This window comes from Balaenoptera musculus, chromosome 11 (genome assembly GCF_009873245.2).
Source record: "Balaenoptera musculus isolate JJ_BM4_2016_0621 chromosome 11, mBalMus1.pri.v3, whole genome shotgun sequence".
In the NCBI taxonomy this organism is placed as follows: domain Eukaryota; kingdom Metazoa; phylum Chordata; class Mammalia; order Artiodactyla; family Balaenopteridae; genus Balaenoptera; species Balaenoptera musculus.
In genome coordinates, this window is record NC_045795.1 from 23,577,683 (window position 1) to 23,595,224 (window position 17,542).

Sequence of the window (17,542 nt, forward strand, 5' to 3'; positions counted from 1 at the left end):
CCAGCACAGCCAAAAAATAAAGAAATTTATTTTAAAAAAACAAAAAACAAAACTTATAGAGAAAGAGATCAGATTTGTGGTGGGGGGTAAGGGATGGATAAAGGCAGTCAAAAAGTACCAACTTCCAGTTATAAGATAAATAAATACTAGGGATGTAGTGTATAGCATGATAAATATAATTAAAACTGATTAAAGTTGTTAAGAGTAAATTCTCAGAGTTCTCTTCACAAGGAAAAAAATACATTTTTTCTATTTCTTTAAGTCTGTAACTATATGAGATGATGGATGTCCACTAAACATTGTGGTAATCATTTCATGATGTTGTTAAGTCAAATCATTATGCTGTACCCCTAAAGTTTATATAGCGCTGTGTGTCAATCATATCTCAATAAAACTGGAACAAAAAACAACGTATCACTATTGGCTCATCAACTGTAACAAATGTGCCACACCAGTGCACGAAGTTAATAATAGGGAAAACTGAGGCAGGGGAAGGAGTATACGAGCATTCTCTGTACTTTCTGCTCAATTATCCCGTAAACTTAAAACCGCTCTAATAAAAATCTATTTTATATATTTTTAATGGTTAAAAAAACATAGCTGTTGCATGATTTGCTGAACGGGTAGTAGAAGCAGAGTAATAGAGTAATAGGAGACAAAGGAGGGAAATGGTACTGCATTTCGTAGAATTAAACTCGTTGTGAAGCGAATGCAAACTGCTAATAATATCAGATATACAAATATATTCATGAAAATTGTAGATTATAAAATTAAATGCCCGTCTTAGTCATTGGTTACCGCTATTTTGATGAATAGGTTATTCGTAGCGTATCTTTGTTCAAATTATTTGCATATATTATGCAAATAAGTAGAACTACCCACAGAAGGCCTATGCTGTGTGATGCACGCCCCTGGCCCCTTGGATTGGCCCGTCAATCCACCTTATTTGCATGACGTGATTTAATAAATGAAGGCCCGCCCCCCTGGTGCTTTCACCTCTCGCGAAGAGAAGCGTGAGTTGGGACTCTTCCCTGGTTACGTAAGCTCCGCCCTCCGGCAAAGAAACCCTTCCGCCCCGTCTTCTAGCTCCGTCTCCTTCGCCGAAAGCGCCACGGACCTAGCATCGTTTCCTTCCACTTTCGGCGTCCCTACGTCTCTCCGTTCCCATCTCTCCACAAACGCACGACGCACGCTCCGCCTCTTTCTCCCCCTATTTGTCGTGCAAATTCTGCGCCCCAACCGCCCGGCCGACCGGCTCCGCATTCCCGCCCCCTCTACACGTCTCAACGGCCGACGCCGGGGGCCTTCCACTTCAGCCAACCGGCGTCCTAGCGCCTGTAAGTCCCTCCTCTTTATGCAAATAACCTATGTCAGCTTCGCACGCTCTGCTTTTTTTTAATAAGGATAGCCCTGGAAGTAAAGAGGGATAGGGTAGGAAGCGCCCCGCCCTTTATGCAGATTAAGGGGCGTGCCTAGGCGCGGAGGGAGGCGGCGCGGGGGGGCGCTCCCGGGGGTGGCGGTTGCCCGGATGGGCCGTTAGTCGGAACCCAGCCGCGGAGTGAGCGAGGGAGACGGGAGGAGCCGAACCCGGCGCCATCCGCCGCCATCCGTCCCCGCCCCACCGCCATCCCACCCCGGGGAGCCCCTAGGCCCCGGTCCCGGACCCCCGCGCACCCGGCCAGGTGAGTCTGGGCGAGCCGAATGCTAACGCCCTTTTCCGGCGCGGGAGCAGCGGTGGCAGCGGCAGCGGCGGCGGTGGCGGGCCGGGGTGAGGAGAAGCTGCCATTAGCCGCCGCCATTTTGTCCTCCTGCTGCCGGGCCCTGCCTGCCCCTCCCCCTCCGATACTCCCACCCCGGGACCCGCACTTACAGCCCTTCTCTGAGTCTATGACCTGCCCTTACCCACTCACCTTATGGTTTCATGGGGCGACCCCCTATTCTTGGGCCGTAACTCCTCCCCCGCCCCGTTGCGCTCCTGGCCTTTCACCCGTATTTGTGGTCCCCTTCCCTGCCGCCGCTCTAGGGTGGGCCGCGCCTGTCCTCTTCTCCTAGAGTCTCCCTTCCTCCATAGTGGACGCCTCCCATCATCCAGCGCTAAGGTTCCCCCTTCTTGACGCCCCACTTCGCGTCGAGTCACTCTCACTCTGGAGCCCTGCTTTTATCCCGCATCTGTGCTTCCTACGTTCCTCAATTTCTTCTCTGCTTTTTTCATGTTTCCTCTTTCTTATCATCTCTTTTCTATCCCAACCCCGCCCTTTCTTCGGAGTCTCTTGACGTTGCTTCCTTACTTTGGTCTGCATTCTTTTCCTACCATTCCCGCTTATGTGTATTATTTCTTACCTGCTTTCGTATTAATTCTCTTTTATTAGTTTTAGTTTTTTCACTATTTTTCTGTCTTCTTTTTCTTCATAAATTTATTTTCGAAGACTGGTCTCCTTAAACACCTTAAAAACAATCCTCATCTAACCTGTCTTAAAGTTCTTGATTTGGATTATCATCCTGGTCCTGTCTGGATGTCTCATCAACTCCCATCTCTTTCCTTTACACCATTCTCTATAAACGAATGCCTTGTCACCCAGGAACTGACCGATGTTGGAGAGTTTGGCCGGCTTGGGGAGCAAGGGGTATTAGGGAAAGAAATGACTGCTGATGGGTGTTTTTACTGGGGGTAGGAAAATGAAGCTGGTTCCGGCCTTGGCCCCATGGTTACATGGTATGCTTGAGGTGGGTCCATAATGCTTTGTTTTTCTCACATCTACATAGGGTAAATTAGAGCCCACCAGTATTTCATCTGCAGACAAAAATTTTTCCAGGAGCTGGGATGGGGGCAAGTGTAGGAAAAGACAGGCTATCCCAAATACTTGGTTCTATAGCTTGGGAGTATGTAGAGCCCCATTTGTTCCCCCAGGAATTCTCTGGCACCAGCCCCCAGTCTGGCTGAGCAAGCTCATAAAATCCTTAAACTCCGGCATACCTTCCTGCAAACCTCCCCGGATGGGAGTGAGGCGGCTGGGAATAGAACCTGGCGCACAGAAAGCTGGTATCTAATAAGTAGGGGATCTAAAGCTCTGTTCCTTACATGATGGAGCTGTATGCGTCTTTCTGGTTTTCTCTGGAGCTTGGACTTGCCCTTTTTTATTGTAGGTCTCTGAAATGATTTTGGTGGAGAGAGATGATTACTTGTGGGCATAATGAAGAGGCTGCTACACTTTATATAGATCGGTACAAAGGGAAGAGTGTTTGTATTAGGAAGATACTGGATTTTTATTTGGGTTTCCTTAGCAAGAGGTGTCTGGGGGAAAGAGGGAACATGGCATTTGGGCTCCATGGGGAGCTAAGTAGATAATGGTTGCTTAAAGGGACTGGGGTGTTTGAATAGGCTGGAGGAAGAGACACTAGAAGGCCACATATCTGGGCCCCTGATGAGAATAAAAGGGAGCCTACGAGTCTAAGCTTCTGTTGAAGTCTCTAAGTGGAGCAGAGACTGAAACACTTGGTATCTGGCCCACAGGCTCCGGCACGTTTTGGGGGAGGTGCCTGCAGGACCCAACGTACTCAATGAGCTTCCAGCGCAATGTCCGATCGCTCGGGGCCGACTGCCAAGGGGAAGGATGGAAAAAAGTACTCCTCGCTCAACCTGTTTGATACATATAAGGGCAAGTCCTTAGAGATCCAGAAACCCGCTGGTGAGGGTCCTGCAATGATGTTCCTAATTATAGGAGGCTGGGCATGAATGGGGCACATTATTTCAGAGTTCTTCGGAGGGAAACAACTATGGTACATACATCCAAAGGTTAGAGGAACGCTAGAGACTTTCTAATTTTATCTTGGGCCCCATGGGATGTTGCGCTTTGGGTGAACACCAGTACCCTCCTACAAAGGCGTGTCTGTGGTTTCCCGTCTTTGGACACGTAAGAATTGGAGGCAAAGAAATGTGGACTTGGAGAAGTCTGGGGCCAGCTTGTTCCCTGCAGGCTCAAGATCAACCATCCCACATAGAAGTATTGAATGTAAAGCATCTCAGCCTTCCTTCCTGATAGAATTTCGGAGGTTGCCTAGGGCAAAGGGAGGGAAGGTTTCTAAGAAAAGTTTGGTTTCTACGAGAAGATATTGAGGATGTCTAAATGGGACCTAGGGTAGGATGCTGTCAGATCTCCTATATAAAGCATTTTTCACTCTCTCTCCACTTTTTCTCCAGTTGCCCCTCGCCATGGCCTGCAGAGTCTCGGGAAAGTTGCCATTGCTCGGCGTATGCCACCCCCAGCCAACCTTCCAAGCCTGAAAGCCGAGAACAAAGGCAATGACCCCAACGTCTCACTAGTGCCGAAAGACGGAACAGGATGGGCAAGCAAACAGGAGCAGTCCGACCCCAAGAGGTAGACAGAGACCTGGGGGACTTAGAGTTATGAGTATTTTAACTTTGAACTTGGGGATGAATGGGGGTTGGTCTAGCCTGGCCACATGAGAGTCAGAGACAAACAGGGAAGACCCTGTCCTGCCTATTGTAGGACTCCTGTTAGGTGACTAATGAACGGTACCTTTAGCTTTCTGTCAGATGTAAAGAAAGCTTGAAGAATAGAGGACAGCCTATGCAGGGTGACGAGCTTATGGTATTTTGCCCTAATGCTTGTTAAAAGTAGGGAGTAGACCTGGGTTCAGTTCCTGTCCTCCACCAGTTGGAGAAGCAGGGGAGCCGGAGCCATCTCAGACTCTAACTTTCTCATCCTACCATCCCCTCAGTTCCGATGCCTCAACCGCTCAGCCGCCGGAATCGCAGCCACTGCCGGCTTCACAGACGCCTGCCTCCAACCAACCGAAACGACCCCCAGCAGCCCCCGAGGTATCTGAAGAACTGGATGTTATTTAAGGGGCAGGGGCAAGAATGGCTTGTAGCTTCTCATCCACGTCACCATTTATTATTTCTGCTTCCCCAGAACACTCCTTCGGTTCCAAGCGGGGTAAAGTCCTGGGCACAGGCCAGTGTCACCCATGGAGCACATGGAGATGGTGAGTGCAGGGCTGTTTGGGGAGTCTCTTTGGGCACCATAGTAGGCAGGAGTCCTGCACTGTACCTCCTCATTCCTCTTTGGCTAAATTTTGGATCTCATATTCAGTTTCATGGGACACAAATGAGCAAGTTTGTCTCAGAATTAACTGAAGGTGAGGAGGTTGTCCCAAAACTGACCTTGTTTCTTGGGAAGTGATCATGTAATATGTAGGGGGTGAGTTTGGAGGCAGAACTGGATCTGCTACCTGTCAGACCCTTTCACTTTTCATGGTGCGTTCTCAGTAAATGTACTTGTGTCTCCTACTTTTGCATCTCAACACCAACAGGTGGAAGGGCATCAAGCCTACTGTCACGATTCTCTCGAGAGGAATTTCCGACCCTGCAGGCGGCTGGCGACCAGGACAAGGCTGCCAAGGAAAGGGAGTCTGCCGAACAGTCGTCTGGGCCCGGACCAAGCCTCCGCCCCCAAAGTGAGTGGCCGCCATTAGTGAGTGAATGAGTGGTTACCTTTTGGCCAGGACATTATCTTATTCCATTTCAGAGTTAGCTGCTAGCTTATTCATCTTTCTCTCCATCATTTTCAGCTATGTTCACTCTCTGCCTTTTCCAAAATACAGATTCTACAACTTGGAGGGACGGAGGTGGGCGTGGCCCTGATGAGCTGGAGGGCCCGGACTCCAAACTTCATCACGGCCATGATCCCCGGGGTGGGCTGCAGCCTTCAGGCCCACCCCAGTTCCCTCCCTACCGCGGAATGATGCCGCCTTTCGTGAGTTTGGATATCTTGTTTTGGATTGGTTGTGCTGGAAGTTAGAGAGTTAGGAATTAGGGCTTAGTCTCCGGAGGGGACACATGGAAAGCAGGGGCCTGTGACATATAGTGAGGGTGGGAGGATAATAGGTTTAGGGAGCTGGTAAGCTATTTGATTGTCCCTCTGAGCAGCTACTATTGGGCCCTTTTGCAGATGTATCCCCCATATCTCCCGTTCCCTCCGCCCTATGGACCCCAGGGGCCTTACCGATACCCCACTCCTGATGGGCCCGGGTGAGTAATCTAGGTCTGGGTTTGTGGCTGGGGACAGGGGAAGCCTACTGGGGAGGAGATGGTTTTCTAGCCAGGAGGCTCAGTCTTGTATGTGATTATACAACATGCCGTTTTTTAATCTCTTCTCCTATTTGCTTTTTCATACACAGCCGTTTCCCCCGTGTGGCAGGCCCCCGAGGTTCAGGGCCGCCAATGCGCCTTGTAGAACCTGTGGGTCGGCCTTCCATTCTTAAAGAAGATAATCTTAAAGAGTTTGATCAGTTGGACCAGGAGAATGATGATGGTTGGGCAGGTGAGTGGATACTAAGGACCAAGTATTTTTGTTTGGTTTTGGTTTTGGTTTGGGGTTTTTTTGTTTGTTTTGGTTTGGTTTGGTTTTTGGCTGCACTGCACAGGTTATGAGATCTTAATTCCCCTACCAGGGATTGAACCCAGGCCCTCGGCAGTGAAAGTGTGGAGTCCTAACCACTGGACCGCCAGGGAATTCCCAAGTATTTTAGTTTTAAAAAACAAAATCTGATGAGGAAAAAACGGGTTATACAGGACTTCTCTGGTAGTCCAGTGGTTAAGACTTCACCTTCCAATGCAGGGGATGCAGGTTCGATCCCTGGTCGGGGAGCTAAGATCCCACATGCCTCGTGGCCAAAAACCAAAACATAAAACAGAAGCAGTATTGTAACAAATTCAATAAAGGCTTTAAAAATGGTCCACATCAAAAAAAAATCTTAAAAAAAAAAACGGGTTGTGTGGGAGAAAAGCAGACACTGAAAGGTAGGGGAGATAGGTGGAGGAAAGCCAAGTCCTGGTAGAGAACTAGGAGGAGTGAGAATGAGAGTCATGGTGGGGATCTGGATGTCAGTGGGAGGAGGGCAGTTGGCATTAGTAGTACATCCCATCACGTAGTTTCTGTGTTCTAGAAAATATGAGATTGGAGAGCAGAATGCTTGGGTTACCACTCTTCATTATTCTCCTCAGGGGCCCACGAGGAGGTCGACTACACTGAGAAGCTCAAGTTCAGTGATGAGGAAGACGGGCGAGACTCCGATGAGGAGGGAGCTGAGGGCCAGTGAGTTCGGGCCCTCTGGGGAGAGGAGGGGGCTCCGTTTCTCTCATGGTAATATACTCTTAAAGAAGTTGGGTTGCAGCTGATTTTAATTCCACTGTTGGTCTGCCCACAGCAAGGAGTCCCAGTCAGCTGCTGGTGAGGAACGGCCCCCTGAAGCAGATGACAAAAAGGGCAACTCCCCCGGCAGCGAACCACCCCCTCCCAAGACGGCCTGGGCAGAGACCTCTCGGCCTCCAGAGACAGAGCCGGGGCCTCCTGCCCCAAAGCCTCCCCCACCCCCACCTCACCGGGGCCCCACCGGGAACTGGGGCCCCCCTGGGGACTACCCAGTGAGTGTCTACAATGAGGGGTTGAGAGGGTCAGTTGTGGGAGATTAGTTTCAGCTGAGTAATTGAAGCAGTAGTAATAAGAGGAAGCTGGAGGGAGGACCGAAAATGGGCTGCAGGAAGCGTAGAGCTGTGGAGCATCTCGAAAGGTTTGGAACATCGTTGGTGTTAGGCGGGTCTGGGTGAAAAGAGAAACTGGGATGCCAGTTAGGAAAAACAAGGAGACCTGGGTGTTCGGGTCTCTGAAAGAGGAAACAAGACTAGGATGATGAGTTTGTCCCTACCCTGAGAGGCCATCAACCCCAAGGCCTGGTCTTTGCACCTGCAGCTAGAGACAGTTGATCAGTCTGTGAAAGAGATCGTAAGAAACATAATGACTGATACCTCTGGCCCTGCTGGGTCTGCCCACTGACAGGATCGCGGGGGCCCTCCCTGCAAGCCCCCAGCACCCGAAGATGAGGATGAGGCTTGGCGGCAGCGGCGAAAGCAGTCTTCGTCTGAAATCTCCCTGGCTGTGGAGCGAGCCCGGCGACGGCGAGAGGAGGAGGAACGGCGCATGCAGGAGGAACGCAGGGCAGCCTGTGCCGAGAAACTCAAGCGACTCGATGAGAAGTTTGGGGCACCTGACAAGCGGCTCAAATCGGAGCCTGTTGTACCACCTGCTGCCCCTCCTGCCCCTGTTCCACCACCTGCGGCCCCCAAAGAACTCCCCACACCTTCAGCTCCTCCACCGGCACCAGTCCCGACACCTGAAAAAGAACCGGAGGAGCCGGCACAGGCCCCTCCTGCCCAGTCCACCCCCACTCCAGGTGTGGCTCCAGCTCCCACCGTGGTGAGTGGTGGTGGCAGCACCAGTAGCACCAGCAGTGGCAGCTTCGAAGCCAGCCCAGGTATGGAGATGGTGATGGGTACTACCAGGTGCCAGATCTCTTTTCTGCTTGGGGTTGAGGGTGAAAGTGGTAAGGATGTGAGTAAAGGAAATAGAAGGCAGTTGTTTCGGTTTATTGGACTACCAGTGGTAGGGGCGAAAAGGGTCTTTTTGCTTGTATGGACATCCGAGGGGGAAAGGTTTTGTTGCTTGAATTCCTGAATAAGTAGTGACCTAAAACCACTTCCCGTAGGCCTAGAGTGGAGCAAAGCTGAAGAAGTGTCGGTTACTTTTGATGATCTCATGGGAAGTTAATGCCACCACTGTTGGCTTTTGAGAGACCATGAAGTGTTTTCATGGGTTTTAAATGGGATGGTCTTAACCTTAGTGGGGGAGCTAGAGGTGAGAGCTGAAATTATGGGGGTGTTCATGGAATATCTGTTGTGGGACTAGACCACTTTGATGAGTGTCTTTTCTTTAATGCAGTGGAACCTCAACTGCCCTCAAAAGAGGGTCCTGAACCACCAGAAGAGGTTCCTTCTCCTGCCACGCCCCCAGCCCCAAAGGTGGAGCCCAAGGGTGATGGGGTTGGTCCTACCCGGCAGCCCCCCAGCCAAGGCTTGGGCTACCCCAAGTATCAGAAATCATTGCCTCCTCGTTTCCAGCGGCAGCAGCAGGTGAAACTAAGTTACTTCCCCTCTTAAGGGTTGCTTTTCTTGGTTTCAACATTTATCCTATCCATGAGTTACTTTCTGGGTCCTTCTACCAGTTATCTTTCCTTTGTGTCATCCTAGTTTTCCATCTAGTCCAGGTATTTGTCCCATTTGCGGGTTTTTGTTTTTTGTTTTGTTAGTTCGTTTTTTTGTTTGGGGCCTTTGATGCCTCTCTCATCCCCTTTTGTCCTTCCCCAGGAGCAGCTCTTGAAGCAGCAACAACAGCAGTGGCAGCAGCATCAACAGGGCTCCGCCCCACCTGCCCCAGTGCCCCCATCACCACCACAGCCTGTGACCATGGGGGCTGTGCCAGCTCCACAGGCTCCGCCACCACCCCCCAAGGCCCTGTACCCAGGTGCTCTGGGCCGGCCCCCACCCATGCCCCCTATGAACTTCGATCCCCGCTGGATGATGATTCCTCCTTATGTGGACCCCCGGCTCCTTCAGGGCCGGCCCCCTCTGGACTTCTATCCTCCTGGTGTGCATCCCTCTGGTAAGGGGCCATAGAAGAAGTAGGGGGTGGTGGACCCCTTAGTCCTGGGAAGTGGCTATCAGCATCTTGCTACGGGGATGAAGGGCCACCAATTAAGAGGGGAGCCTAGCACTGCTGAGATACCTCTTTGTTGCAAAAATGTAACAGTGGTCCTCCTTTAACTGGGATTTACCTGGGTGGGGGGATTAACTGGATTCATCTGTAGGGAAGCTTAGTGGATAACTGTGTTTCAGGAGCGTGGGCAAGGCCCAGGAGATAGAGGTGCCGACATTGACTGGGCTGACATGGAAGATTAACTGGGGAGATGCTTTTTGGGCTGGAGGGCTTGTAACATAAAAAAGGGTGGTTTTTCTCATACTGTTTTGTTTCCTCAGGCCTAGTTCCCCGGGAGCGCTCAGACAGTGGAGGCTCAAGCTCAGAGCCATTTGAGCGCCATGCACCCCCCCTCTTACGGGATCGTGGCACCCCACCAGTGGATCCAAAGTTGGCCTGGGTAGGAGATGTCTTCACCACCACACCTGCTGACCCCCGCCCACTTACCTCACCACTGCGCCAGGCTGCTGACGAGGATGAGAAGGGGATGAGGTGAGTCTGAGTAGAGAAATGGGTGGGTTTCCAGTGAAAATATTTAGGCTAGGAGAAAAGGTACTTTGGGTTATCGGTGAAGTGATAGGAGTAAACGTGAAAGGAGTGTCTGGGTCGTAATAAAGTGTTCTCTTTCCCCATCTAGTTCGTTTTCCTTGTCTTAAGATACTTAATTTCCATTCTTTTCTGTCTCCCTCTTCAGGAGCGAGACCCCTCCAGTACCTCCCCCACCACCCTACCTGGCCAGTTATCCAGGCTTTCCTGAGAATGGAGCCCCTGGGCCCCCAATCCCTCGCTTCCCTCTGGAGGAGCCAGCTCCCCCAGGGCCCCGTCCACTCCCCTGGCCCCCAGGCAATGATGAGGCAGCCAAGATACAAGCTCCACCACCTAAAAAGGAAACCCCCAAGGAAGAGACTCCACAGCTGACCGGGCCAGAAGCTGGTCGAAAGCCTACCCGTGGAATCGGAGGCCAAGGCCCCCCGCCACCTCGCAGAGAGAGCCGCACTGAGACCCGCTGGGGCCCTCGTCCAGGCAGCAGTCGTCGTGGAATCCCTCCAGAGGAGCCAGGGGCCCCTCCCCGCCGCGCTGGGCCTATCAAGAAACCCCCACCGCCTGCAAAAGTCGAAGATCTGCCCCCCAAGCCCCTCGAACAGGGGGATGAAACCCCCAAGGTTCCAAAGCCAGACCCGTTGAAGACGGCAAAGGGGAAGATAGGTGGCCCCAAGGAGACCCCACCCAGTGGGACTCTTTCCCCTGCCCCAAGGCTTCGGAGGGACTATTCCTATGAGAGAGTGGGTCCTACCTCTTGCCGGGGTCGGGGCCGAGGGGAGTATTTTGCCAGAGGGAGGGGTTTTCGGGGCACCTATGGGGGACGGGGGCGGGGAGCCCGAAGCCGAGAGTTCCGTAGTTACCGGGAATTCCGAGGAGATGATGGGCGTGGAGGTGGGGCAGGGGGACCAAACCATCCTCCTGCTCCCCGAGGCCGCACTGCCAGTGAGACACGGAGTGAGGGTTCAGAGTATGAAGAAATCCCCAAGCGGCGCCGGCAGCGGGGTTCAGAGACAGGCAGCGAGACCCATGAGAGTGATCTGGCCCCCTCAGACAAGGAGGCCCCGACACCCAAGGAAGGAGTACTTACACAGGTTCCTCTTGCTCCCCCACCATCAGGAGCACCCCCTTCACCAGCCCCAGCCCGCTTTTCCACTGCCCGAGGTGGACGAGTCTTCACTCCCAGAGGGGTGCCATCACGCCGGGGTCGAGGGGGAGGGCGGCCCCCTCCCCCCATTTGCCCAGGCTGGAGCCCCCCAACCAAGTCTCTGGCTCCAAAGAAGCCTCCAACAGGTCCTTTGCCTCCAAGTAAGGAGCCTTTGAAAGAAAAGCTGATCCCAGGGCCCCTGTCCCCCATGGCCCGAGGAGGCAGCAGTGGAGGCAGCAACGTAGGCATGGGTGTGGAAGATGGAGAGCGGCCCAGAAGGAGGCGACATGGGAGGGCTCAGCAGCAGGACAAACCGCCTCGTTTCCGGAGACTGAAACAGGAACGGGAGAACGCTGCCAGGGGGGCCGAGGGCAAGTCCTCTTCCCTTGCCCTTCCAGTCTCCACTCCTGGACCGGAGGAAGCCCTCACAACGGTAGCAGTGCCCCCACCACCTCGCCGGGCAGCTGCTAAGTCTCCCGATCTGTCAAACCAGAACTCAGACCAAGCCAATGAGGAATGGGAGACTGCCTCAGAGAGCAGTGACTTTGCCAGTGAGCGCCGGGGGGACAAGGAGGCTCCGCCAGCAGCACTGCTAACCCCCAAAGCTGTGGGGACTCCCGGGGGCAGTGGAGGTGGAGCTGGACCAGGCATTTCAGCCATGTCCCGTGGAGAGCTGAGCCAGAGAGCGAAAGATTTGAGCAAGCGGAGCTTCTCGAGTCAGCGGCCAGGCATGGAAAGGCAGAACCGGCGCCCAGGCCCGAGCAGCAAGTCTGGCAGTGGTGGTGGCAGCAGTGGAGGAGGTGGCGGGGGTCCTGGAGGGAGGACTGGCCCAGGGCGAGGGGACAAGAGGAGCTGGCCCTCTCCCAAGAACCGAAGGTGGGTACAGGCAGGTGATTAAGTTTATTCTTAGGGTTAAAAAGTTGGGGGAGGGGAGAAAACCTGGGGGAAAGGTGTGGCTGTGTGCTGTGGAGTGTGAGATCAGAGGGCGCAGGGTAAGCTCTTAGGCGCGCTAGGTTATCCGTGTTTAGGTAAAGTAGCTGGAAAGCAGTTAATAGCGTTGGGAACACCCATATTCCTTGCTTTCCCCTCGATAGACCTTTATGAGTAGAATTCCTTGGAAGTGCTCAGAAATGGGGAATTCTCTGGCAGTCCAGTGGTTAGGACTCGGCGCTTTCACTCCTGGAGCCTGGGTTCGATCCCTGGCTGGGGAGCCGAGAATCCCACAAGCCGCATGGTGTGTGTGGGGGGGTGGGGGGGAAGTGCTCAGAAACGCCTGGATTTTAGCGCAGAGGACTGGTTGAAGGTGGAGAGGTAGAGAAGATTTGACTTGTAGGGAAGATATAACAATTCTGTGCATAGTGGAACGGATGCTCTGTTTTCTTCAGCCGTCCTCCAGAGGAGCGTCCCCCAGGGCTCCCTCTGCCTCCCCCACCCCCCAGCAGTTCTGCTGTCTTCCGCCTGGACCAAGTTATCCACAGCAACCCTGCTGGCATCCAACAGGCTCTGGCCCAGCTCAGCAGCCGCCAAGGAAGTGCAGCTGCACCAGGGGGGCACCCAAGGCCCAAGCCTGGGCCTCCCCAAACCCCCCAAGGCCCCTCCCCTCGGCCCCCAACCCAGTATGACCCTCAGAGGGCCAACAACAATGACGTCAATTCGGGTAAGCTGGAGGGGCTGAGGGTGCAAATGTCTCCATCCCCAGAGAAGGCCAGGTGCTGAAGGGGGAAGAATCTGGCCTGGGAGCCCTGATGCTGGGTGTCTGCACTGAGGGTGGAAGGGTTGGGAGGTGGAGTACAGAGGGAAAAGCTCGGTTCAGTGATAGAGCAAGACATGCTGACGGATTTCCCCTTTTCCCCAGACCCCCACTTGGAGGAGCCAGGGCCGATGGTCAGGGGGGTGGGCGGGACTCCCCGGGACTCTGCCGGGGTTAATCCCTTCCCCCCCAAACGGCGAGAGCGGCCTCCCAGAAAACCGGAGCTGCTGCAGGAGGTGAGGGATGGGGCTTGAGGTGATGTTTCACAGCTCTCACTTTCAAAGGTTTTCACTTATGTTTTCTTCACTCTTTTTCCTATTTTTGTCATTGTGTTTTCACCCCAAATTCTCAGTGTTAGTTGTTGTTTACCTCCCACGTCTCCCTTTTTCCCCACAAGTGGGGCACTCTGTCTCAGGTGCTTACATTCCCCAGTTCCCACCTCATTCGTGTTTTGCTTCTGGCCTCTCTCACCTTTAGGAATCTTTGCCACCTTCTCATAGCTCTGGATTCTTGGGCCCCAAACCTGAGGGCCCAGGCCCTCAGGGAGAGTCCAGAGATGCAGGAACAGAGGCCCTGACCCCTCACCTCTGGAATCGTATACATACTGGTGAGTTGAGCTGAGCAGGAGGGACCGGGTTAGAGGGCTTAGAGAGCGAGGCGGGCCACAGAGCCATCTTCTCTCACTCCTGTTGTGTTGGTGCTCCTCCCAGCCACTAGCCGGAAGAGTTACCAGCCTGGCTCCATGGAGCCTTGGATGGAACCCCTGAGTCCTTTTGAGGATGTGGCTGGCACGGAGGTAAGTGAGGGTGGGAAGGAGTGTCTGAGCTGGGATTTTATTGAGCAGTGGTCATACTTCCCCACCTATTCTGGGATGAGTGTGGGGCTGTTGCATCACGTAGCTGCCTACTTTCTGTAGTTTGTTTGTGTGTGTACCACAGTCAGGTATCGGGGTGCCTTCTACTCTGACCTAACTCCTTCTCCACTCCTCTCAGATGAGTCAGTCTGACAGTGGGGTGGACCTGAGTGGGGATTCTCAGGTGTCATCAGGTCCCTGCAGCCAGCGAAGTTCCCCTGATGGAGGACTCAAGGGGGCAGCAGAGGGGCCCCCCAAGCGGTCTGGAGGCCCCTCCCCCCTGAATGCTGTTCCTGGTGAGGGTCCACCTGGCTCTGAACCCTCTGAACCTCCTAGGAGACGGCCACCTGCCCCCCACGATGGGGACAGAAAGGTAAATGACCAAGAAAGGATAAGAATGTTTCTGGGACTTTGACTTTGGCCTTACCTTTGTCTCCCCTTTCCTCTGCCTGTGTGTGCTGATTGGGGCTTCCTTTTCCTTCCCCCAACCCTACTTCACTGTGTTGCCCTACCTAGGAGCTGCCCCGGGAGCAGCCTCTGCCCCCTGGGCCCATTGGCACAGAACGATTGCAGCGTACAGACCGAGGCCCAGAGCCTGGCTCCCTCCGGCCATCCCATCGACCTGGTCCTCCGGTCCAGTTTGGTACCAATGACAAGGTCTGTGTAGGCTAGATTTGGGTGTCTTGGGTGGGGTGGACTAGAAGTGGGATGTGGAGGACACATGTCTGAATCATGGGACAATCTCTCCTGCCTCACGATCACAGGACTCGGACTTGTGCCTAGTGGTGGGAGACAGTTTAAAAGCAGAGAAGGAGCTAACGGTATCAGTCACTGAGGTAAGTGGGAGAGAGGTTTTGGGGAAAGGCCTTAGACTTCTGGAAAAGGGGTCTGGGAGTGACTTGGGCATCCAGGTTGCCCAGATAGCCCCCTTGACAAGTCTTCTCCTTCCCAGGCCATTCCCCTAGCCCGAGACTGGGAGCTGCTCCCCAGTGCTTCTGCGTCAGCTGAGCCACAATCCAAGAACCTGGGTTCTGGACACTGTGGCCCAGAGACCAGCTCCTCAGGCCAACGCTTGTACCCTGAGGTCTTCTATGGCAGCCCTGGGCCTCCCAGTTCTCAGGTAGGTCCTACTTCCTATCCCAAGACCCCTTTCTGCCTGTAGTCTCCTAATATCAAACCTTTCCAATTTGTAGTTTTTAACACTTTTTTTTTTTTTTTCTTTGTCATTTCATTTTTCTCCCTGCTTTTGCTGTAGTGGGTGGGGTGGGTGAGCTTTTCTGGACCAGGAAAACTGGAGCTATTCCATACTTGCTCTCCTGCAGGTTTCAGGGGGAGCCATAGACTCTCAGCTACATCCCAACAATGGAGGTTTCCGCCCTGGGACACCCTCATTGCACCCTTACAGGTAAGACTAGATCTCTGTGGATCTCAGAAGGAAATGGAACTGTGTTTCAGGGGAAGGGGAAAACATTTCTAGGGTACCCGGCGGCTAGTGGACCTAACAGTACTGTTCAGACTAAAGGAGTAAATGACTCTGGCTTCCTGATCCCTTTCCTCCCCCTTGCCCCAATTTCTTTTCAGATCACAGCCCCTGTACCTCCCCCCAGGCCCAGCCCCACCCTCAGCACTGCTCTCGGGGGTAGCTGTCAAGGGCCAGTTTCTGGATTTCTCCACACTGCAAGCAACAGAGCTGGGGAAGCTGCCAGCTGGAGGAGTTCTCTACCCTCCACCTTCCTTCCTCTACTCTCCAGCTTTCTGCCCTAGCCCTTTGCCAGACCCACCCTTGCTTCAGGTAAGAAGAGGTGGGGGTGTGCTGGGCTTAGGGAGTTAGGGGTGGGGTGAAGAATGCTTTTGGGGGAGTTGACTTATTTCTCCCTGTTCCCCAACAGGTGCGACAGGATCTGCCATCCCCTTCAGATTTTTATTCTCCTCCTCTGCAACCTGGTGGCCAAAGTGGCTTCCTCCCCTCAGGGGCCCCTGCCCAGCAGGTACCTTTTATCTTCCCAGTTCCCCTTTGTTCTGTTCTCCTCCAACTTCTAGCTTTTTTTGTTACTTGTTTGGACTCTCTCCCTGGTTTTCTGACATTCCTCCCTGCCCCAACACACACTACCATGTTTCTCGTTACAGATGCTTCTACCCATGGTGGACTCTCAGCTGCCTGTGGTGAACTTCGGCTCCCTGCCACCAGCGCCGCCTCCTGCCCCACCCCCCCTTTCTCTGTTACCTGTGGGCCCTGCTCTGCAGCCCCCCAGCCTGGCTGTGCGGCCCCCACCTGCTCCTGCTACTCGGGTGCTGCCTTCACCTGCCAGGCCCTTCGGCCCTAGCTTGGGGCGAGCAGAGGTAAGGTACAGGAACTGAAGTGCTAGGGAACCCCAAGAGTTAGGGGTAAGGATTTAGCATCTCGAGATAAAAGGGTTGAGAGGCAGGATGCTCATGAATTTTTTGTCCTTCAGCTGCACCCAGTAGAACTAAAGCCGTTCCACGATTATCGAAAACTGAACAGCAACCTTGGGGGACCTGGGTCATCACGTACTCCTCCAGCTGGAAGGCAAGAGAAGGGAATGGGGATGCAGACTGCCTATCCATCCCCAAGGACTGACTTTCTTTGGGGACCAGGGGCGGGTCTTAAGGTTGCCTCAAATGCCATTCCTCCTTTAGGTCTTTCTCTGGCCTCAACTCCCGTCTCAAGGCCCCACCTTCCACCTACAGCGGAGTCTTCCGCACCCAGCGCATCGACCTCTACCAGCAGGTGAAGGAGAAACCCCTGTGGTCTCAAGTCTTAATTTAAAAGTCACCACCTGAGTTCCTGTCCTTTCATCCCTGATCTCCCTGTTTGACTTAACTCTTCCACATGTACCCGTCCCCCAGGCCTCCCCACCAGATGCCCTGCGCTGGACGCCGAAGCCTTGGGAGCGGACGGGGCCACCTTCTCGAGAAGGGCCGTCCCGAAGGGCAGAGGAGCCTGGGTCCCGAGGGGACAAGGAGCCTGGATTGCCCCCACCCCGCTGAGGGAGTGCCCTGTGCCCCCCACCCCCCTGGGGCGTGTATATAGATTATAAATATATAAGGGGGAAAGGGGCGGGTGGGGAGGGGTTGTGGGGCTGGGGCCTCGCTTCCCCTCCTCCCCCCTCCCCTGGTCCCCTATCCCTGGGGCCGTTTGTTAAAAAAGAATAATAAAAGGATTAAAAAAATATTTCCAAAATGATTTTGGGGATGGGTCAGTTGTTTGCAATGTCCTGTGTCATAGTTCAGTGCCAAGTGATCTGTAGAGTGGTTTTAGTCAGGGAACTATTTGCCATTTACCTCAGTGATGTAACAAAATACCTCAGAACAAACTTTGGTTGTATCTTAAAGTTCTGTGGGCCAGGAATTAGAGCTGGGCTCCCCTGGGCAAATCTTGTGCCAGTGCGTGAGGTTGGTCGGTAACCAGTCAGCCAGCACCTGACAGCTCCTTGGTCCTAGAGGGCTTCTGCTCACATGTCTGGGGCCATGTTGGGACACCTGGAAGGCAGAACTCCATTGGGTTGTCAACCACTGTCTCTGCATGGCTTCTCTGGCAAGATATCCTGAGTCATAAGGCCTTTCAATGTCCCTGAGTCAGTGTTCCAAGAGGTCTGGGCAGAAGCTGCAAAGCTTACAAC

General features: G+C 53.5%; 1 protein-coding gene and 1 non-coding gene across 6 annotated transcripts; both read left to right on the forward strand.

Annotated features, from left to right (window-relative positions):
* Positions 1-1,503: 1,503 nt before the first annotated feature.
* PRRC2A (proline rich coiled-coil 2A) lies at positions 1,504-16,984 on the forward strand. 5 transcript variants are annotated; one of them, XM_036868168.1, is made up of 31 exons: positions 1,507-1,682; positions 3,512-3,686; positions 4,199-4,376; positions 4,741-4,840; positions 4,935-5,007; positions 5,335-5,478; positions 5,626-5,777; positions 5,973-6,052; positions 6,202-6,344; positions 7,028-7,118; positions 7,231-7,447; positions 7,860-8,334; positions 8,799-8,989; positions 9,230-9,518; positions 9,893-10,103; positions 10,306-12,174; positions 12,684-12,955; positions 13,154-13,284; positions 13,526-13,655; positions 13,759-13,844; positions 14,041-14,274; positions 14,418-14,558; positions 14,666-14,737; positions 14,854-15,021; positions 15,224-15,306; positions 15,483-15,693; positions 15,791-15,889; positions 16,029-16,241; positions 16,355-16,449; positions 16,560-16,650; positions 16,770-16,984. In XM_036868168.1, exons 2-31 carry the CDS (start codon positions 3,575-3,577, stop codon positions 16,908-16,910), a joined length of 6,492 nt encoding a protein of 2,163 aa, XP_036724063.1. In that variant the 5' UTR covers positions 1,507-1,682; positions 3,512-3,574; the 3' UTR covers positions 16,911-16,984. The 5 variants fall into 5 exon arrangements, 4 of the variants coding, with proteins under 4 accessions (XP_036724063.1, XP_036724062.1, XP_036724064.1 ...); XM_036868167.1 differs by having other exon boundaries at positions 9,224-9,518; positions 16,770-16,976; XM_036868169.1 differs by lacking the exon at positions 1,507-1,682 and having other exon boundaries at positions 3,655-3,793; positions 9,224-9,518.
* LOC118904596 lies at positions 3,869-3,999 on the forward strand. Its single transcript, XR_005022048.1, has one exon. It is a non-coding gene; the product is annotated as a small nucleolar RNA SNORA38 (small nucleolar RNA).
* Positions 16,985-17,542: the final 558 nt, after the last annotated feature.

Excerpts from the sequence above, each read along its gene's own strand:
- PRRC2A (XM_036868167.1), top strand. The coding sequence starts at position 3,575 with ATGTCCGATCGCTCGGGGCCGACTGCCAAGGGGAAGGATGGAAAAAAG. Across the intron at positions 3,687-4,198 it reads AGAGATCCAGAAACCCGCTG|TTGCCCCTCGCCATGGCCTG; the intron begins GTGAGGGTCCTG and ends CTTTTTCTCCAG. Across the intron at positions 13,285-13,525 it reads AACCGGAGCTGCTGCAGGAG|GAATCTTTGCCACCTTCTCA; the intron begins GTGAGGGATGGG and ends TCTCACCTTTAG.